The following is a 21925-nucleotide window of genomic DNA, read 5'->3' on the forward strand; positions in this document are numbered from 1 at the left end:
TATTTAGATTTTTATATTTTGTTGTCTATGTGATTGTATATTTACATATATATGCTAGTATTTTTATTCCATTTTTATTCGTATGCCAAAAATATTGTATAATTTTGTATGCTCTTATCTATGTGAATTTACATCTACATATACAGAATTTTTCTATATTTCTATATGATATGCTTGTATTTTTACTCCTTTTTCATACCTACGACATTGATATTTAAGAATGTAAATGGATGGTAAATGGACTGCACTTGTATAGCGCCTTTCTAGTCTTCTGACCACTTAAAGTGCTTTTACGCTACTTGTCACATTCACCTATTCACACACAGTATTAGGAACGAAAGTTTTAAAATGTAATAGATTACAGATTATTAGTTACCCTGTAAAAAGTCACGTAGCTTTTTTAATCAAAGTAATATAACTTATTACAAATAAATGTTATACATGTTTTAAACTGGGCAATAAAGCCGAAAACTCCCGGAAAAACAAAAGCGCTTTGATATTGCAATCAGAATTGTCCCGAAGGTTTTGTTGACACACTTGTCTGAAATATGCCAAAAGCATTCTGCATATGCTCGGCAAAGAGCTGACACACAAGTATAAATCCGCCTGTAGTCAACAATTAAGGGATTTTCTTGTCTTGTCTGCAACATGTAGTTAAGCGGGATTTATACCTCTGCATCAAAATTGACGCTGTACCTAAGCCATAGGGTATGGCGCAGGCTTTGCGTCGACGCAGAGTCTACGCTGTAACCTATGCTGTAGGTATGGCGTGTATCTCCCCTGACGCACATCTTCTGTCTGTTTTTGTAAGCTGAAACCATTTCCCTCAGTGGAAACAAAGCTTTTACTTACTTTTATTTCACAGATAAGAAACAATAAATTGTGAAAACAATAAAGCCCCCAAATTATTATATTTTAAGTCTTGGGTGTGACTTATCCTGGCTTCATATGAGTAGAGGAAATCTCCACTAGCTGCTAGGCTAGTTTATACAATGTAAAATGCCATAGGATTGAATAAGCTAACTTCACAGCACTTCACAGAAACCCCACCGACAACTAGTGTTTTGGAGGTGTAACTGCAGAGCAACACAAAGTTTGTAGGTTACAGCACTGTAGGTACGGCATCGATTAATTCCCAGGACTGTTCACACACTGGTGCCTGAGGCTACTGTACAAGGAGCCACCTTCTGCTCAGTTAAACATCCACAGACAATCATACATTGATCAGGAGCAATTTGGGGTTCAGTATCTTGTCCAAGGATACTTTGACACAAACACTGGAAGAGCTTGGGACCAAACCACTGATCTTCCAATAAATAGATGACCTCTACCTCTGAGCCGCAGCTGCTCCATTTAATTTTGGCGTTTTTATTTTTAATTTTTGTAACTATTTATTTACCCTGTACTCACATCTCACTTGTAAGTGAGATCTCAGTGTCAGCATGACTTCCTATTTATGTTAAGTATTCATAAGCAGAATCTTGTTTGTAGAGTGAATATACAATATTGATTGTTATCCTAGTCCAAGTAGTCCATGTACTAACTGGTTCCAAAAGCTGACGAACAGGTTTCAGTTAACAACACATAGATATATATACACACACACACTCACTCAGACACATACACACACCCACAGCCATGCCTGCGTCACTGTACTTTGGTTCAACATTGAAAGAGGAAATCCCAGCCTGAGACTGAAGTCCGTCAACCGCACATTTCAGCAAGTGCACTTCCTTATGTGCACTTGCTCTTTCACCGTCACTGATAACAGTTGTTAATACTGCCTGTATGTGCTACAGGAGAGAACATCTTCAGCTGGAATTTATTGATGAAGGAATAAGCTCAAAGTTATGACAGATTCATAACATTCAAACTGGATCCAGAGGATAAATACCTTATTTCATCTGCTACACCAAGACAAATGGACAAAACGCCACAGCAAGCACAGGTGGTGAGTGTGTTCCTTCCATAAACCATACTCTTTCTGTTTTGAGTTCAATGCTGCTCCACACATTTGAGTAGGCTCAACTGTGATTCACTTAACATTTTAATGCTCACTTTACATTGGATTCATTGATATCAGTATTTGAAAAATATCATAAATCACGGTGCAATGCCCTATACAGTCACTGGCACTTGGGAAACCAGAACCAAAAACTGCAGCATGAATTTTAAAGACGTTAGTGACATTTCCTGTGAATATCACATGACAGGAGGAACAGAGAACTTTGATCTAAGCAACTTCACTTTTACTTCCTGTCATAAGATTTACATTACAAGTGCACACCATTATGATGTTGAGCCTAGGGAAGGGGTGGGGGGTTAATTGAGGCCCGTCATGTGTGAGGACATGAAATGTATCCAAAAAATAACCTCAACCAGTAGCTATTGCAACTTCCTGCACACCTGCCAAAGCTAGCAAAGGCTTCCTAGATCAAAGTTAGTACAAAAGTGCTGCAGCCAGATCTCAATGGCACATGTTCACATGTTCTATCTTCATTTAATTTCTTTCTACATCACACCATTGCTTTATAGGCAAAACAAAAACAAGGTGTTATATTTCCATCAGGGTACTTATGTTTTCACAACTTGGTATATCACTTACTACTGGTATCAGAGCAGGTACAATGAATTTGTGATAACTTAGTTAAGCAAACTAAGTTTCAATTCTGGGCCCCTCAACTTTATATCAATAATCTCAGTATAATGCAAATAATCCCGATGGAGGGGATGTGCTTTTCAATGGTGGAATGTAACAAAGTATATTTATCAACTACTGTACCTTTTTACAATTTTGGGGTGTGGACTGGAAGCTAGAGAGGTGCCCTTGAGCAAGGCACTGAACCATCAGTTGCTCAGGGCATCTGTCTAAGGCAGCCCCCTCGCTCTGATATCTCTCCATTTAATGCATGTGTATGTCCTGTTTGTGCATGTGTGTGTATTTCGGGCCTGTGTGTACATGACACAGTGAAAAAAATTGAATTTGCCCCTGGGAATTAATAAAGTATATCTTCTTCTTTTTTTTGTACTTTACTTATTGTACTTTTTCCCCCATTTTCTGCTACTTTGTACTTCTACCCTACATTTAGTAAGAAATATTGAAGGTTTACTCCACTACATTTTTTTCCTGACAGCTGTAGATACTGGCTTCTTTGCATGTTTTGCTGATTATTTTTCCATGCAAAACAAATGGAGCTCATGAGAAAAAGATCTAGTAGGAATATTTCAGCCTTTCAAGCTTAATGTAAATGATCCATGTTCAAAAGTTTAGTACTGCAACTTTCTTTATTTTGTTCTTTCAGGATGCAGACACTGGCTAGGACTTTTTTTTTCAACATTTATATTTAAACAAGTTGAAATTGTCAGTTTTTGCAGAAAACTCTGGTACGAAGATTATTTAATCAGTTCCAAAAATGCTGATTAAATATGATCTTTCAGTGAAAATATTCCTAAAAGGAACACTTCTCCCACAAAAATGGCCATTAGTATATCACTTAGCCACACCATGTTACCTTTTCTTGCAGGCCTCCACAGAAAATGGCGACCATATTGATTTATTGATTGATCGGAGACCATGTTTAATAAAACCAAAACTATATAAAACATCTCTTTACAAACTCTCACGCAACTCATGCAGTATAATCCAAGTCTCAGAGAGTAGAGATAAGTTCCACTTCTAGTTCAGTTTTCAATAGTAAAGTTTTAGTGAAAATGCATGTGTTTGGGAAGTACTGAGCATCACCACTTTCATCACATTACAATATTATATTGAGTCTTTGGACAATGTTATGATATTTGCTGATATTACAAAGTCTGCCACAATACAATTTCAATTCAATGTGATTTAGGGGCTTGTGATCAATATGAAACAAATTATCTTATTAACATCTGTTACAGAAGAAGCTGCCACCCCTTTCTTTTTTACTTTTGACCAAAAGACAAAAATAACACATAAATAATAAGTGCAGTAAAGTTTACTTAAAGAGTAACTAAACCCTGAAACCATTTTTTTCAGCTGATAATCATTGTTTCTGGTTGTATAGTGGTGTTACTGACTGATCCTGCTCAAAATCTTGACAGTTTAGTGCAAACTGTTGAAAATCTACATTTTATATTAAAACTGTGCTATGGAGTGCCATCTACAGCTTGAAACCTGGTTACTACATTTGAATTTACATTACATTACATTGGAGGCGAATGACTCTTTTTCGGGGCAAGTGACGTCACTAACCGTCCATGCTTAAGCCTGCCCTCCTCCCTTTACTCCTTCTCCCCTTACTATAAAACCATCCTGTCCGCAGTTATCAAACTGATAACGAGTAGGTTGGATCAGAGCAGAGAGAATAGCTAGTAATTTGTCGAACTGTATTGTTAGCATAGTGTATTTTAGTGTAGGTTTACAGTGAGTAGTGTGTTTATAGTATTTAGGTCAGTTGGTCAAGGAGAGGCGCCGAGGCTCGGGAGTATGTGTGCGGGGCAGCGAGGGAGGGATGTGGAGGGCCGCTGTGCGGTGAGAGAGAGCCGAGCCTCGGGGGTATATGTGCGGGGCCGCGAGGGAGAGAGGGGTGGATGGATGGATGCGGTGGGCTGCTGCGCGGTGAGCCCAGGCTCCCAGAAAGGGAGAAATAGAACCAAGTAGGATAAAATAAGTCAAAGTGTGGAGAAGGGGACCGGCTGAGCTCCGGCCGCCTTCCCTTCTGCCCGTGTGACACAGTTAGCGGCACAATGGATATAAGCTCCACTGTCGGCAGGGTGAAAAAAAGTCTAAGGGCTCTAGTTTCCCGGCGCAGCGCAGGGTGGCAAACCCCGCGCAGAGCTAGTTTTGAGCAGCGCAACCCGAGGCGCACTCAGTTTGGTAGTTTGGCAGACCGAGGTGCGCTGAGATGGGTGTGGCAGCGCAGCAGGGGGAGGTGTCGACAGATCCAGCTTGGCGCAGTGACAGTTTAGTGCCAAAAGGCTTCGCCGAAGGTGCGCTAAAAGCTCACCATCTGAAACCAGGTCTACTGTCAACGCAGGGGGGGGCGCAGCCGGTGTAAGCCGAAGTTTGGCTGACCGGCGGACAGTGCGCACACGTCACCAAAACCTCACAGGCAGGTTTCCAGAATATCAGGCACATTAACCATGCAATAAATACCCACAAAAACCACTATTCATTGCAACTATCTGCAATTAGCACATAAATGTATCTCTATATCGACTGTCCCGTCACATCTGATGTCAGAACAAAGGGGATTGGCACCGTTTGGCACGCGTAATGGAAACCCAACCTGATTTGATTAAACAGCTGCAAACTAATGAGTTCACATCCCTCTCAGCCAACCACAAACAGCCACAGCATCAGATAGGGAGTATATATTCAGCATCTGTCATCTTAGAAAAGTCAAAAGAAAAGAAATAGAGTGAGACTGCGAGAGAGAAAGAGAGAGCGCGCGCCCACGAGAGAAACGCAACATTGATTTACAATTGTGGTGACCTCCTCCCAGGCTACCTTTGCATCATCAGCCCGTGGACGTCTGCTCGCAGTTTCATATATTCGGACACTGCAAGCTTGGACCTCCCGGACCAAAACATCAGTTTCCTCCTGGGAGAAGTTTGGCCGTCTGACGCTGCTGCTCTCTTCTGCCATGGCGAATTGAGTAAACTCTCATCACGCCTTCGTGTGGCACATTTAAGGGCGAGGAGAGGGGCTCATTTGATTGTGCGCTGCGCCTCCGCCTCGCCCGGTCTGCGAAACTAGAGCCCAAAGTGTGGAGATGGGGAGAAGGGTGAACAGGGGGAAAGGCCGACCTCCGGGGAAGCCCTCTCCTCTCTCCCCGCAGCGAGGGACAATCTTCACTCCGCCCCCTTCCTCAGCCGCTCGCCTGCCCCCCCTCAGCTCCACCTATCTTTTCTGAATTTTTTGAAATAAATGATCTGCATTCAACCTCCACTTATTGTGCTTTTAGTGTTACAAAAAGTATTAGCATACAAATCTTAAATTACTTACATAGTGAACCTGGAGACTTTAGACCCCCGAGGCTCAGGGGCCCCTTGGCAGTTTTCAGCAGTCAAAGATGAACTCAGAATATTTACTTATTAATCTCACAAGTACCAATATATTGATGCAATACTGTTACAAGTAAAAGTCCTGCATTCAAATTTTTACTTAGGTGCAATTATATTTATTATATAATTTAGGTAAAAGTACTGCAGAAAAATGGAGCCTGTGCATTTATTGATATTTGTTACAGCACTGGCACTTATTTGCTTTGACAGGTTGGAATCCAGCCTTGGTGCTGAAAAATGCAGAATACAAAATGAAACATTCGATAGCTGAAACTTATTACAGTTAAGTTAAATTAAGAACATTAAGAGAGTTTTCACCCTTGGAAGGTAGTTAATACAGCAGAGCATACAATGACCTTACTTTATTGAAGTTGATGAGATAAGCTAAAGAAAGACTGCAATTTTGTCATAAATATATGTGTCTGCTGGAGTCATTAAACCAATCACCTCATGTATTGTGTACTAAGGTGTGGTCACTATAGCCTCAGAGGCCATCTGTTCTTTGAAGTGAATGATAAGCCAGAGGAAGGACAAGCGTGTACAGGTCTAAGCGCACTCCACTGGCCACAGCCCAGTCACCAGAATAAAATGCTGGAATTGTACTTTTCTGCCAACCTATGGATACGCTCCATTTGTACATTTCATATGTGTCATAGCAATGTTTCTAGTTCTAATTCAAATTATATGTGGGTGAACTGAGTTTCTCATCAGGGGGTGGAGGGTGTGGATGGTGTGACACCAGCAGCAGACAGCAGCAGCACTCTGCTTGAGACCAACATCAGTGACTGTTTTTTTTTAACAAGATGTTGTAATATTTCTTGCTTGACCCTAAAACCAGGTTATTTAGGCCAAAACATGATTTTTTTTCTCAGCCTATCAGGTATTTTTTGTGCGTACAGTAGGATTTCATTCATTCAAAGTCTCTCAGTGTGGAGTTGTATGTAATTATAGTGTCTTATTCTAATAGCAATTTATGTTTTGTTGTGGGTGGGGATGAATATTAAGTTTTGTTTTGTCTTTTTTCATACTTCTACCAGTAGGCCCAAAGTGGACTTATTTCCAACTCTGCACATAGTGACTTTAAAGGAGCCATATTATGCTAATTTTCAGTTTCAGTTTGTATTTTGGGTTTCTACTAAAACATAATTTAATGTTCAAAACACATAATTTTTGTCATTCTGTTTACCGTAATACACTTTAACAGTCCCTCTGTCTAGCCAGAGGAGAAGAAAGCATTTCTTGTGAGGCAATACAGAGGTAATATGTTAGCATGTAGTTGAGTATGTAATGAAAGCACTTCAGTGAAACTTAGGTATTTTTAGTTTTTGAAATTGGTCAAGTATAGAGAGAGTGCTGTAGTCAACCGCTGTGAAACAGGCTGCAATGTAGGCTAATCTTCAGGGCAGTAGTGAACCAGTCTACATCCTCTATTAAGTGCGTGTTTGTTTTTGCCACTGACAGGCCCAATATATTATAAGTGTTTAACAAAGAAAATATGTTTTCCTTTACTTTTCGCTTTATCTGGTCTGTTTCTTATTGTCTTCCTGCAACAATTTGTGAGACTTTAGAATGAGACTACTACTTCAGCGAGACTTACGATACGATAACAAACAGACCAGATCACATGACAAGTAAAGAAAAATATTTTATTTCCAACATTTACAATAACAATCTGAACCTGACAGTGGCAAACACAAACAAGAACTGTTAGTGTACGTACACTGGTGTGCTATTGCCCTGAAGATTACACTGCAGCTCACAGGTTACAACACATTCTCACTCCCAACTCATCAAATACCAACGCTAGTCAGTGGCCGGTTATGTCAAAATATGACACACTAGGTATTCTCCTGCGTCCTCCTGTGTGGACGGTGTTCAGGGGCGGTTCGTCAATGTACACTTGTTACATGCATTGTCTCTTTTCAAAACAAACTACTGTTTTCGCAGGCAATATACAGTTTCTGCTTGTTAAATGCATACAGTCTTTTTCACAATAAACTTAAAACATCAGTAACAACAACTTTTTTTTAGGTTTACTTCCTTAACTACTTTACTTTTGGGCAACAAAAGCACATGAGTAGGTTTAGAAACATTTAAGAAAAGCACACACATCCAATGATCCGACGATAAAAAAACGAGATGCTGGACAAAAGATCATACAAGATGCTCTTATAAATATTTAGTTAAAGTACCTCCAGTAATTATTCAATTAAATGCTTATGGGAGCATAGTCAAGTGTATGTGATGTACATATATCATATGATATACATTATATGAGTAGCAAAGGATGCTATACAAATGAGCGTAGTTCATCATTATTAAAACACAGTGATTGACATTTGGTTTGTGTGTTGTTCGCATGAGTGACTTAGACACAAAAACATTGGAAAATAGAGTCAAGGCTCAAAAATACATAACTTTCCCTTTAAGACAATGTATAAAAGTAATCAAAGTAACAGTGTAGTGATCACTGTGGCAGCTGTCCTTATGTGCTTTCCTGCTTACACATAAGTTACATCAGACCGGTGACACTTACCGTAAAGCGGTAGTGAAATAGACTTTATCCTGTACCATGTCAACATAACTGAAGGGGGAATTTCTGATCTTATTAACTTGCTTACATAATGTTATTTGAACAACTGCTCAGTATCTAAAGTATCATCAGCTACTGTGAGCACCGTGTAACTGATAAATGTGTTGTGTTACCTACAGTCACTAGTACTACTCACCTGTTTCGTAGTCAGGATGTTAAATGGACCTGATTTTCCACCCTTCTACATGCGTAAAATCAGAAAAGTTCTTCATGTCACCAGTTAAAACTGTAATATAATAAGCCTTTGTGAAGGACCACAATATATTTCTCTAACAGTACAGTGCACTTACTATTAAAAATGAATGACTGACTTAATGAAATTCATAGTCAGTGCATTTTACACAATATATGATCTGTAAAGGAATAGTTTGAAATTTTGGGAAAAACACTTATTTGCCTTCTTTTGAGAGTGAAGTGAAAATGAATATTAAAATAAATCTCATGTCTGTGGGTTAAAGGGCCAGTGTGTAAAATGGGTTGAAAACAGTGACATCAGTGGTCAAATTCTAGATTGCAGGACTCACTCGCTCACCCCTCCCGTCGGGTAAATGACGGTGGCCTCGTAGGGACAAAAAGCCTTGCGCACGAGTTTTTCAGGAGTAGGTCTATCTAGCAACAAGGTGAATATTTATTTAGAAATCTAAACCATGTTAAGATATTGTAATGAATCCCTCACAAGCAGGAGACCAGAGTAGTGTTCGGGAAAAAGGCCAATTTATTTGAGCACTCCAAAAACTCCAGTAACACTCCAGGGGGTAAAAGACTCCGTCCCAAACTCTGACTCTTCTAGCGTAACAGACACACTTCATACACACATACTCGTTTACCATGCCGAGTGGGGACCCCCTCCCCTCTCTGCTCCGCCAATCTCCAGCCTGCACACTGACAGCGTAGCCTGTAAACAGAGCTCAGCTGTTTATTTAGCCTAGCAATATCTCCGGACTATAGTAGCTGCAATGGACGACTTTGAACGCGATTTTGAAGAGTTTCTTGTAGCGGACACAGATCCAGAACCATACCTGTTTGAGCTGGAGCATACAGATGAGGAACTCCATGTGTTTGATGCTGAGCGGGCCAGAAGAGAGGCTGAATGCACAGAATGGGATTTGGTGCTGCCATCGCTGGGGAGATATATCATCAGGAGGAAAAGCGCCACAGAGAGTGCATCACAAGGAGTGAAGTTGCGTCTTCTTTTCCTCGCAGATGACGGTTCAGGTTCATTCTCTCCTGTTGCGTGGTAAGTGTGGTCCATTCACCAACTTTATAACTAAAAAAACTTTTCACTACTCTCTATCGACGAACTACTAACACTCTCTGCTGTTTCCTCCTCCTTCTTCCTTCCTTCCGCTGTCTTCATTGGTTTATTTATACACGCGAAACGCGTTCTCTGGCTGGCTGGATTGTCTGCTCGGTCTGCTCGGTCTGCCGTACATACATGGCGGCGCAAGATGGCAACCTCTCTAAAGCAAGGCCCTTGCTATATATATATATATATATATATATATTAGGGTGACCATATTTTGATTTCCAAAAAAGAGGACACTCGGCCGGCCACGACATAGCCTACTACTTAAATGATACTAGCAGTTTACTCAAAGATGCCTTATAATTTTAATATATTTAAAATTTATATGTATGGATAGAAAATTCACTTATATTACAAAATAATATCTCTCAAAGACAGAAATTCAGATAGGCCCCAATAGGGGACACATAGGCTACACGCACTAGAGTGTGGCGATCCGAGCCCGACGGTACCCGACGGGTCGGCTGGGTTTGGTCAAAAATGTAGCTATAAATTGTATTCGGGCTTCGGTTGGATTCGGTCAGCTTTCAGTGAAAATGTAGTGTAAAAATAAATAAAATCCTATTGTCTGTCCTGTTTATTGCTTGGGGACTGTTATTTAAGTGACAACACCTGAACATAACACACACAGACACACATTGGCTGTTTGTTTCTACCTCTCCCCTCTCTGGAAGTCTCGGACCTCCAGCCGCCCGCCTCCACCTTGATTAAACACTGAAAATAAAATAAAAGAGGGAGACAGGTTTTTCCTGTTTTATCTTATTTTGTTTTATTTCTCCCTCTCCTCTCACTAGAAGCGTCGCACCTCCCGTCTCCCGCTCCCGTCTCAAACACGGAGGTCTCCCTCTCTGCTGAGCATGCCCGGCCTGTTAGCCTGTAACCACTGTGTGACACAAAGTCAGTGCTTTGGTCATTAAATAATGTCGGGCTCGGTTCGGGTTCGGACAGAAATATGCGGCCCATGCCGCACTCCAACACACACACAAACACACGGAAAACCGGACATTATCATCAGTTTATAAAAAACCCCCGGACGCCCCGGATGGGATGTGAAAAGTGGACATGTCCGGGCAAAAGAGGACGTTTGGTCAGCCTAATATATATATATATATATATATATGTATATATATATATATATATATATATATATATATATATATATATATATATATAAAAGCATAATTATAAGTCTACGAAAACCAAATGAATTTTATTTTATAGCGATTATACACTTGTATAAACATATTAATGGGTAGAATATTCAGATTCAGATTCAGATTCAGATTGACAATAAACCATGCCAAATATTACACACTGGCCCTTTAAGTACAGATCTGGAGTTAAGATGTGGTTAGCCTAGCTTAGCATAAAGACTAGACTCTGTCAAAAGTTTAGTCTACCAACACCTCTAAAGGATCTGTATCAAGTTTGTTAAATCATTATTAAAACAATCATTTGAGGTTTTAGGGGAGCCATGTGCTGGAACAATTTCTTGACAAACAACAATCAGCCACAGCAAAGCTTCCTGAAGTCTTATCGTCACAGGTTATCAGGTTTTGTTCCTGTACCAGAGGCTGAAACCAAAACCTGAACTCAATGATCATAGCTGAGTTTGTGCTTAATAACAAACTGATGTAACCATCATACACACTACTGCATAAAGTCATAAAGAAAATGAATAGGGCTTGTTAAAAAGTAGTATAGGCAGTCCCATGCACAGGCATTTTTGAGGGCAGGTGCTTAAGTAAAAAAGGGACACCTCTCTCATAATAAAAAATAAAGTTATATACAGTAACATGTTTTTTTACTTACATATTTGCTTTAATCCCCATACAGTGATGCAGACAATGTTTAAACATTGCGAGAGACACATATTAAGCAGGGCGGTCTGGGGGTCCTATCCCAGGACATTTTGAGCCTCAAACACTTCATTTCCTGCATTCTGGTGATTTTTTCTGCATCAGTGTATGGTGGAAATGTATTTATTTATGTATAGGAAAACAAAATCCAGGTGACAAATCAAAATAAAAATATAATAGAAGCAGTAAGACTCTCAGGCATTCTGTACTGCTTTCAAATATTTATTCTCCTGTAGACGAAATTGTCTTATTTCATGTTTTCTGCTCAACACGTGTATAAATGAGGGACCATGTTCCACAGGTTTAAATGGTTCTAGATGTACAGAGTAGAAGCTGCTTTGACACACCCACACACTGAGGATGATTTCTACCTCAAAGTTCTTCAATATGAAGTAAATGGAGTGCTGAAGAGAAAAAGAGTCGTCTGGGGGGTTAGTTTGGTTCATTTACATCAAATTCAGCTATTTTTTTCTCTTCAGGAATTAAATACAAGTCTTATTTTATGTTTTCTCTTGTTGTTACTTTCCCATCAGAACCCTTTAATTTAACCTGTGAAACAGTTAAGTATTTTGGTTTTTAAAGATATGTGGAAGTAGGAAAACAAATTGCCATCTGTCTCCACTCGCACCAGGCAGTAGGTAAACCGTAATCAGCATTGGAGGGAGATGGAGTGATTTTACACCAGACTTAGCCTACTTGTTGTTCAGATTAATAGTGGGTTATTGCCTAAATTAGACTGGCTGTATTGAAGTGTTTTAATAGAAGTTTAATCAGTGTCAAACAACATTATTGTCACCTGGCTGTCCATGAGAGCAGACCAGGAAGATGTGATGTTGCTCTGCAGGGCACATGAAAGTTTGTTTACTGTGGTGACTGTATGACTGTGACAGGGGAAGTTAATTAGGGAGGGGCAGGGGCTCTTGCGGTCTGGCAGAATGAAAACCCAAATGCAGTTGTAAGGCATTACAACACGCTTTTTTTTTTTTAAGATTATTTTTTTGGGCTGCAAGCCAGAACTGAGCCTGGGCCGCTGCAGCAAGGACGGAGCCTCTGTACATAGGCTCTGACCACTAAGCCACCGGCACACTTTTAATGGAAATTTGATGCCATGGGGCCAAATTTGAAAACTAAGCGGACTTATCTAGTGAGAGGGCAAAAGGGCAGGTGCTTGAGCACCATCTGAGGTTTATCTATGTTCATGCCTGGTAATAGTTATGTATGTATGAAGCAAATCAATGTCATGACTGAATGTAAATGAATGTAAATGTGTACATTCTTTATACACTAATGGAATCTGATTCAGAAAACTAAAACTAACTAACTAAAAAGAAAACTAACCACTGACTGTTATGGTTTTTAAAACATATTTTTCAATCATGACTGAGGTGTTGCTTTGCACTGCCCTCCCCCATGTCTCCAGATGGTCTGACAGTCAGTTTCCGTCTTCTTTTCTCTCTTGGAATATCTGGTAAGGAGCTTTGACTTAATGTAGGCAACACTTTTTGCTTGGTTTTTCCTTCACTGCTTGTGCTTACTATCCGGTTTATTCAAAACAAACAAGAAACATAAAACTCATCGCTTCCTGTGCCAGAAGATTTTTCCCAGGAAATCAATGAGTGAATAAAAGCCAAATGTTTAAGCTTTTAGAAATTAAAATTATGGAAATTCCACTCAAAGCAGAAACCAGACAGTGTTTTACAACTATAACAAACTGATATTAGAAATCCTTTCCTTTATGTTGTGCTCCACTAACCCTGCCTTGATGCATTCCACTTGTACACTGGTGGTTTATATTGCTGGGGAGTTTTCCCATAGGGCATCATCATGTCCTGTCATTTTGGTTGGCTATAAATAGTGGCCATGTCTTCCCATGCAGAACCGATAATGCTCATATACAGTTCGTGTACTATAAGCTTCCAGCTGAGTATTCAAACAAGGGTCAGTAACACAACTAACCATAAAAGCTGCAGCTACAAACCAAAGAAACAACAGTGGCTTAGTGGTAGTAAAGGAATGGTATTAGTAAACTGGTATTAGCGCCAGTGACTTGGGTTATACACTGACTTCAGTTAAAGGTCAGAGCAGAGCAATAGAACTATTAAAGCCACAGACAGATTGGACAGTGTGAGCCTGTAGGTCTAATAGTCTCAGACCAACGTACTGTTAAAGGGATAGTTCATATTTTTGAAGTGGGGTTGTACTTATCCATAGTCAGTGTATTTCATATAGCAGATGTCAACTAAGCCACCAGAGAAAGCCCCACCCAATCAATATCATTTGAGGTGTATGCTGTATTGAGAGTATTTCCACCACTTTACCCTCCTGTCAGACAGCCTGCGCTGACGATGAAGCCGTAAACGACTTCAGTTTCTTATCTATGCTCTCGGCAAAACCACCAGACTCGATTGACAAAAACAGTACTTTTTGCTCGCTTAACAAGGGATTGCTGGTCCACCTCTGCGTCAGTCAGTTAGTTAGTTTGTGTTATTGTGTGACTTTGGTGATTCTGAGCTAACTCTTTCAAACACCAAAGTCACACAGTAAAGTGGAATTGTAACTACATGTCATGCTGACGCAGACCTCCTGTCTATTTTTGTAAGCTGAAACCACCTCAGTGGAAACAAAGCTTTTATTTACTTTTTTTCTCCCCAGGTAAGAAACAATTCATTGTGAAGACAGTAAAGCCCCCACAAAATAGAATTTTAATTCTTGTATGTGATTTATCCTGGCTTCATACGATGAGCAGAGGGAATCTCCACTAGCTGCTATGCTAGTTTATACAATGTAAAATGCCATAGGCTTCTGCTAATAACATTAGCATGTTGTATTTGGGGGTAAAATGTGTCCAGCAAATGACAGCTGTTTTGTGAATCCTGCAAGTTACACTGATGCCGATTTGTGTACTTGTGTTTGAAATTGTCACTAGTAAGCATGTGTAATGTGTGTTTTGGCTGTGTTTTGAATCAACTAAACTTCACAGCACTTCACAGAAAACCCACTGCCGACGAGTGTTTTGGAGGTGTAGCTGCAGAGTGACACAGACACACTACTACACAAGTATAACTGCTTACAACGGCATAGGCTACGTGCTGCAGTGTAGGCTCTGCATAGCACTGATGCACAAGTGTAAATCCACCTTAACACAAACAAAATAACTGATCGATATAGCCATAGACCAGCAGCCCCTGTGTACAGCAATGTTAAATCACTGTTTTTCTCAAGGCAAGGCAGTTTTATTTGTACAGCACATTTCATACACCAGGGCAATTCAAAGTGCTTTACAGAGCAATAAAATATGAAACATTAACTCAAACATTCAGTTGAGTCTGGCTTTTGAGAGAGAGCAGTATGCCAGCTTCATTTTACCACTGAAAACCACTGCAAGGTAAAGCAGTGAAAATATTCTAACTGTAGCACACACTTTAACTGATACTGATTTTTTAGGTGGGACTTTGTTTAGGTCACTAGCCAGTAAAAGATTTAGCTTTCATGTCAGAGTCCAGACTACTTCTCCAAACTGAGGGCGTGCTGACTGACATCTACTGTTTGTAATAAGCTGATTATAAGTACCCAGGAGCCCAGAAAAACAGGCCTCACTAATATTTAGTAGGCTTTGCTATGTAGTTGCGTTGTTGTGGCCTTATGTAATATTTCAAAAATAATACTAGTAATAGAATAAGTAAAAAATAGTAAAAGATAAATATTTTAATTTTTTTCCTCTGCCATTTGTGGTGCCCCCTAAGATGGCGCCCTTACCATTCACCTATATTGCCTATGCCACAGTCCAACACTGCCTATGAAGTTATTGAAAACAGCTATCTGTCAATAGTGTTGGAAAGTCACCTAAAATGTATGTTTGGTTTTTTTGTCTTATTTTAACATTGCTTTCCAGTGATTCAAATATGATTGCAGAATGCAGATCTGCTGTGCTGTTTACCCAGCTTAGCCTTTTGCTTATTATTAGACAAAATAATCTGACCAATATTCACAATTAAGTCTGAAACAGGCTAATATTATGTTAGCTGGCTAATAGTTACTTTGAGAACCCCTAATAGGGGACAAGCAACTACTGCTAGCTGTTGCTGGCATGACTAATATGAATCCCTTTGCTTCATTTGTTTGTCAGTTAGCAATTAGGCAAGCATCTGGAGATTCTTGAATTAAAATATCTCCAATAAGAGGACAATAATAGTAGTTAGATAACTTTGCCTGTGCTGCTCCTAATTTTTCTCTTTTTTTGAATTGGCAGGCTGTAATAGGCAAAAGGCTATCACTTAAAAATAGATCTGCATCTCCGATGATATTTGAATCATGTGATCACAATGTTAAAATATGCCAAACACAAACAAACAAAACCCCAACATTTTTGGGGATTTTCCAACACCAATGACAAATAGCTGACTTCAACAACTTCATATGCCAACAGCCATGGCAACAGCCACAGGCTTTAAAGGGCCAGTGTGTAATATTTGGCATGGTTTATTGTCAATCTGAATCTGAATCTGAATATTCTACCCATTAATATGTTTATACAAGTGTATAATCGCTATAAAATAAAATTCGTTTGGTTTTCGTAGCCTTATAATTATGCTTTTATATATATATATATATATATATATATATATATATATATATATATATATAGCAAGGGCCTTGCTTTAGAGAGGTTGCCATCTTGCGCCGCCATGTATGTACGGCAGACTGAGCGGACAATCCAGCCAGCCAGAGAACGCATTTCGCGTGTATACATTAACCAACGAAGACAGCGGAAGGAAGGAAGGAGGAGGAGGAAACAGCAGAGAGTGTTAGTAGTTCGTTGATAGAGAGTAGTGAAAAGTTTTTTTAGTTATAAAGTTTGCGAATGGACCACACTTACCATGCAACAGGAGAGAATGAACCCGAACCGTCATCTGCGAGGAAAAGAAGACGCAACTTCACTCCTTGTGATGCACTCTCTGCAGCGCTTTTCCTCCTGATGATATATCTCCCCAACGATGGTAGCAGTAGGACCGAATCCCATTCTGTGCATTCAGCCTCTCTTCTCGCCCGCTCAGCATCAAACACATGGAGTTCCTCATCTGTATGCTCCAGCTCAAACAGGTATGGTTCTGGGTCTGTGTCCGCTACAAGAAACTCTTCAAAATCGCGTTCAAAGTCGTCCATTGCAGCTACTATAGTCCGGAGATATTGCTAGGCTAAATAAACAGCTGAGCTCTGTTTACCGGCTACGCTATCAGTCAGTGTGCGGGCTGGAGATTGGTGGAGCAGAGGGGGGAAGGGGTCCCCACTCGGCATGGTAAATGAGTATGTGTGTATGAAGTGTGTCTGTTACGCTAGAACAGTCAGAGTTTGGGACGGAGTCTTTTACCCCCTGGAGTGTTACCGGAGTTTTTGGAGTGCTCAAATAAACTGGCCTTTTTCCCGAATGCTCCTCTGGTCTCCTGCTCGTGAGGGATTCATTACAATATTGTAACATGGTTTAGATTTCTAAATAAATATTCACCTCGTCGCTAGATAGACCTACTCCTGAAAAACTGGTGCGCAAGGCTTTTTGTCCCTACGAGGCCACCGTCATTTACCCGACGGGAGGGGTGAGCGAGTGAGTCCTGCAATCTAGAATTTGACCACTGATGTCACTGTTTTCAACCCATTTTACACATTGGCCCTTTAAAAATAATGGACATAGCTACTGTTTTGAAGTCTCGAGTTTGGCATTTTGACTGTTGCCATCTTAGATTTTTGGAACCAGAAGTGACCATATTTGGGAGACAGAGTGGATGGAGCTAGGGGTGCATCTGATTCATAGACTTTGGTGACACCTCACAGACAGCCTGTCACTCAAACTGGTCACTGTATTAATTATGCGTAACTTTAAGCCTTAATAAAAATGAAAATAGGTACGTTTTATAAAGATTCTCATCTGTCATTAATGTCAAAATCAGCTATAGAGACCAAAACTGTTTTTGTACCAGCTGTAAATATGTTTATTTCTACTGTAAAGTTGGACACTTTAATATGGGGACTGACTCACTTCTGGAGCCAGCTTCAAGTGGCCATAAGAGTTACTGTAGGTTCTGACTCTTCTGTGTTGGCTTTTTTAGCTGTAGAGGCCATAGACATAGAGGCTGCCGCTTGGCAACAATAAGTGTGTCCCAGCCTTGTGCCTCACTTTTAAGAGTCCTCTAGAAACAGTTTACATTGTGTTGTGAGCTTCTTGCAATGCTTTTTCTCAGTGCTACACGTGTTGTCAAATTGATGTTTTTGTGAATCCTCACATTGTTGGATGTTTTCTAATTACTGCACATGTTGTCAAATTGGTATAAATGTGTCTATTAAATATATTGTGTATGATGCTGAAGATGTCAAAATGAAAATGGTTTATGATCTGGGGATCAAAAATGGTCATTTAAAATTTCTTGGAAACCCGACCATTAGTTCAGATATGTTGGATCCAGAGTTGAAATTCTGACCCAACAGTAGCACTGGATGAAAGCTCAAGAGGGTCACCAAAACCATTAGGAATTATCTTTGAATATTCAAATAAATGTGCATGGCCAGTAGCTGCTGAGATACCGACAGACTAAGAAACATATTTATTTTGCTGGCAAGGCAGAAAATTATGCTAGTCTTTCTTTCTGGACCACTGATTAATTGTTAGTTTTTTACTTCATTTAAATGTGTCTTTATTCCCCCTTCTCTCAGAATTCGGAGCAGCAACTGCCTCATAATGCAAGAAGGAGTTTCAGCTTCTCATCTCTCCGTATCAAAAGTAGATGTCTTGATTTAACTACAAAATATACCTGCATATCAATCAGCCATTTCATCAGTGGTAAATCCTTATTATGATGATGTGAATTTCCACAGAAAGGCACAACAGCAATGAAGAAGGTGGATTTAAAGGGCGGAGAGGGTTGCTGTCATTTTCATCAGTACGAGAGACATCGCGAAAGGGTAAACAATATACTTTCATAACCCCCTGTCAGTCAGCTACTGATTGATTTAAACCTACTGAGATGATAACAATAATCACTGACATTATTATACCATAATATGACGAATCAGTTGGTGCCCTCATAGTGTGAAGCACACCAACTGGTCAAAGCTTTTAATGTGAACCTTTTTCATTTCTAATCCTAGAGTCAGTCCTAGATGAAGATGGTGCTGCACAGCTATTCTGTACCCAGGAGCAGGTGAAGGAGACAGGTATGTATGAAGGTAACATGAGCATTAAGTGCACATGGCAAAGCATGGCATAATGGAACATAGCATTCTCATTCTCATTCATTAGCTGATTAGCTGTTTAATTTGGGCTTTACAGTCACTAGCTCATACATTAGCTGCTTGGCAACCAGAGTAATGATCAGTCATATTCATATACATGTGGATTGCAGCTATTATAAATTAAAACTTACAAAACAGCTTATGTGGTAAAAACCAAAAAATTACATTTATGTATTACTAATTTACACAGGCAATCAGAAAAATGTGTATGGAAACGTTTACTGACAACATATTTCATCACCCATCAACACTTCCCCCTGGTGGAAAAGTGGCACTCTGATCAATTCCACTATGAAATATCAAAGAGGCACTCCATGTCATGGTCAATTTACTACAGTAGGCATAGGCATATAAGAAGCACTACTTGGCCTGTGAAACCAGCTGTGTAACATTTTCTGTGGCTCTGGATGAGCTCTCTAAAGTCACTTACATAGTATTTGGTACATAAAGGCCTGTTTTGAGTTACATTATTGGAAGTGTAGGAGTTGGAGCTTGAGACATACTAAGGAATAAATGTCAGACTTTAAAAAAAACAAAAACACAGAGGTCCGGGCTAAGCCCCTCCTTAAAGACTATTCTACACACTGCAGGTGAACTGTATTTCATAGTTGTGGGTATTTCTGTAATTACACAGTGACAGCACTTGTAAATAGCATTTTGCAGAAATTTTAACCTACCCTAACAGTATGTCAAAGTGGCAGAAAAGTCAGTAAAGTAAGTTTGTTCCAGTTCTATCTAGCAGGTTCCTATGAAAGTAAAAGCTGTTCTGGCCTGCATTTACTCAAGAAGTTTGAGTCACTGCTTGCTGGCAGTGGCTTCAGGGCTACAGCTGGAGGGACTTAAAGAACTACATCACTTTTTGTCTTTGTTGTTGTTGGCTTGTTACGGTTCTATGATATCTTTTACGTGTTTTAACTCAGTGTGTGAAGGACTTTACAGACGATAACGCTTGAACTGATAGAACAGAGGTCAACAGTACGAAATACATCAGACTATAAACATTTTTTTCGCACATGCCTTGAACGCAACACAAGACCGGACCGCTTGGGCACGCTCCCACCAGAGCTGTTTGAGCCCGTGAAGCACGCGGACCGGTGGTGAGCACGAGCCAGGATGCTGTGTATGTGCAGGAATGGAGACGATAAAGTGCCGCTGTTGTTTTACTGAGTTTGCTGACAAAAACAGCTGAGAGGACGACAGTTTGTGTGTGGGTCAAATAGCAATGAGTGAGACGGTAACGAGGAGGAGGAGAGGGCCCGGACTGACCAACTTCAAGAACAGATGGAGTGAGTAACATTACAGCTGACACGCTATCATTTATCTGACTGACGTACTCTACGTAGATTGGACCCATTACGTTATATCAACAGTTAAGCCCACGGAAGACCATTTACCAAAAATACTGAGGTTATTGTTGAACATTTGTTTATCACCTAACGTCAACACGTAGGCTACTGTAGCACACCTGTCGGAACATGCGATGTTTACATGTCTCGTGCAAAGTTGTATGTCCGTGTTTCAAATTGTCAACCACTCTATGTTAAGATAGACTTCTACCTTAGTTTACAGTGCAGGTTAACTCCACTGTTTGTCTTGTAGTTGAATACTGCGGACAAAAAAAACTAACTCAGAGTGCAGCATGGTGAAATATAAGTACGCCGAACTGAAAAATGGACCGCAATGATAGATTTTGTTGTGATGTGAGTTCAGCAGACCAACGTAAAATTACGACAACATTAAATTCGCTTATATCTAAATGCAGTTTGGTGTGATTTGGCGGCAGGCGGGTATAGGAAATTTAACTGTTTTATTCGGGAACCCCATTACAACAATTATGTGATTCACTGTGTCAATCCTAAGGCAGAATTTTGTCCGTGGCAAGTGCACATACTTTTAAGCATGTTGCCTTATTTGACACCTTATAGCTTGATATCACATTTCATAAACTCTTAGCTAGCCTCTTTAAAGTTTTAAATATGGGAATCTGGGTTACTTTCAAGCCACAGAGGCAGAAATAACAGAATGTCTTTTGAGTTGCAGTCAGTTTGAAACACTGGTGTTATCAGTAATACTAAACCACCTTTCATATTTGAAGTCAAACACCTTTTCACCTTCAGCAAACCTCATGTAAGGCTAGCTACATATTAAGCCAGGAATGTGGCTGTTGACACAAAAAAGATCACTGATGAAACAGAATTTAGGAGCTAAAAACTGCAATATTTTGGATACCATTGGATTAACAGACAGGTATGTGAACATGTTTTATTTGAAAGCTACAGGTTGTAGTTTTTGTAAATAAAAAAGAACAAATGAGCAGGTTTAGTGCAGTTTAAGTTTGGCTTTGGTGATTGCGCCATTCCTTTTCTTAAAGAATTGACAGCATGGTGTTGTAACATGTCCAGGAGCCTTGGGGCGTGAGGTTGTTTAACGACTGTTATTTACACCCACATCATAGGTGAGCAGCAGGAGCAGAACTAGGTAGTAGCATGCAGGCTTAAGAAAGGTTTGCTCTCAAGTAATTGTTGATGTAAAGAGTAAACAATGACAGAACAACCAAATATAGTTTTTGCTGGATATTTGTTTTTTCTTGGCAGCTGATTGAGTGCAAAGTACCTGTAAGGTGTTGGCTGGGGAAACACTGCCATTGCTATTGACACAGTGCAAACACTGTGTTCCTGACAACAGAGGTTGTGTAAGCCGGACTTTAGGCCTCGGTTAAGGTTATTGTCAGGACCCAGGGAGGTGCACCAAATTGAAAGTGAATGTCTTTTTTTGTCTACTCCAGTTGTACAGTAGGCCATCTCGGATACATTCAGTTAGACATTCAGTTAAAGTTATGTA

At 40.0% G+C, this 21925-nt stretch overlaps 1 protein-coding gene across 11 annotated transcripts in view; it reads left to right on the plus strand.

Moving 5' to 3' along the window:
- The first annotated feature begins 1700 nt into the window (after nt 1-1700).
- Nucleotides 1701-21925, plus strand: part of dennd2da (DENN/MADD domain containing 2Da) — a 52268-nt gene continuing 32043 nt past the window's right edge. For 4 of the 11 annotated variants that reach the window (XM_033629734.2, XM_033629736.2, XM_033629737.2 and 1 more), the window contains exons 1-4: nt 1702-1951; nt 18506-18572; nt 18668-18754; nt 18941-19006. In XM_033629734.2, coding sequence (XP_033485625.1) covers nt 1922-1951; nt 18506-18572; nt 18668-18754; nt 18941-19006 — 250 coding nt within the window. In that variant the 5' untranslated portion in view covers nt 1702-1921. Of the gene's footprint in view, nt 1952-18505; nt 18573-18667; nt 18755-18940; nt 19019-19944; nt 20371-21925 lie in introns of those variants that run through there. The other 7 variants (XM_078170327.1, XM_078170328.1, XM_033629741.2 and 4 more) reach the window with 5 other exon arrangements.

This window comes from Epinephelus lanceolatus, chromosome 8, assembly GCF_041903045.1.
Source record: "Epinephelus lanceolatus isolate andai-2023 chromosome 8, ASM4190304v1, whole genome shotgun sequence".
Taxonomy (NCBI): domain Eukaryota; kingdom Metazoa; phylum Chordata; class Actinopteri; order Perciformes; family Serranidae; genus Epinephelus; species Epinephelus lanceolatus.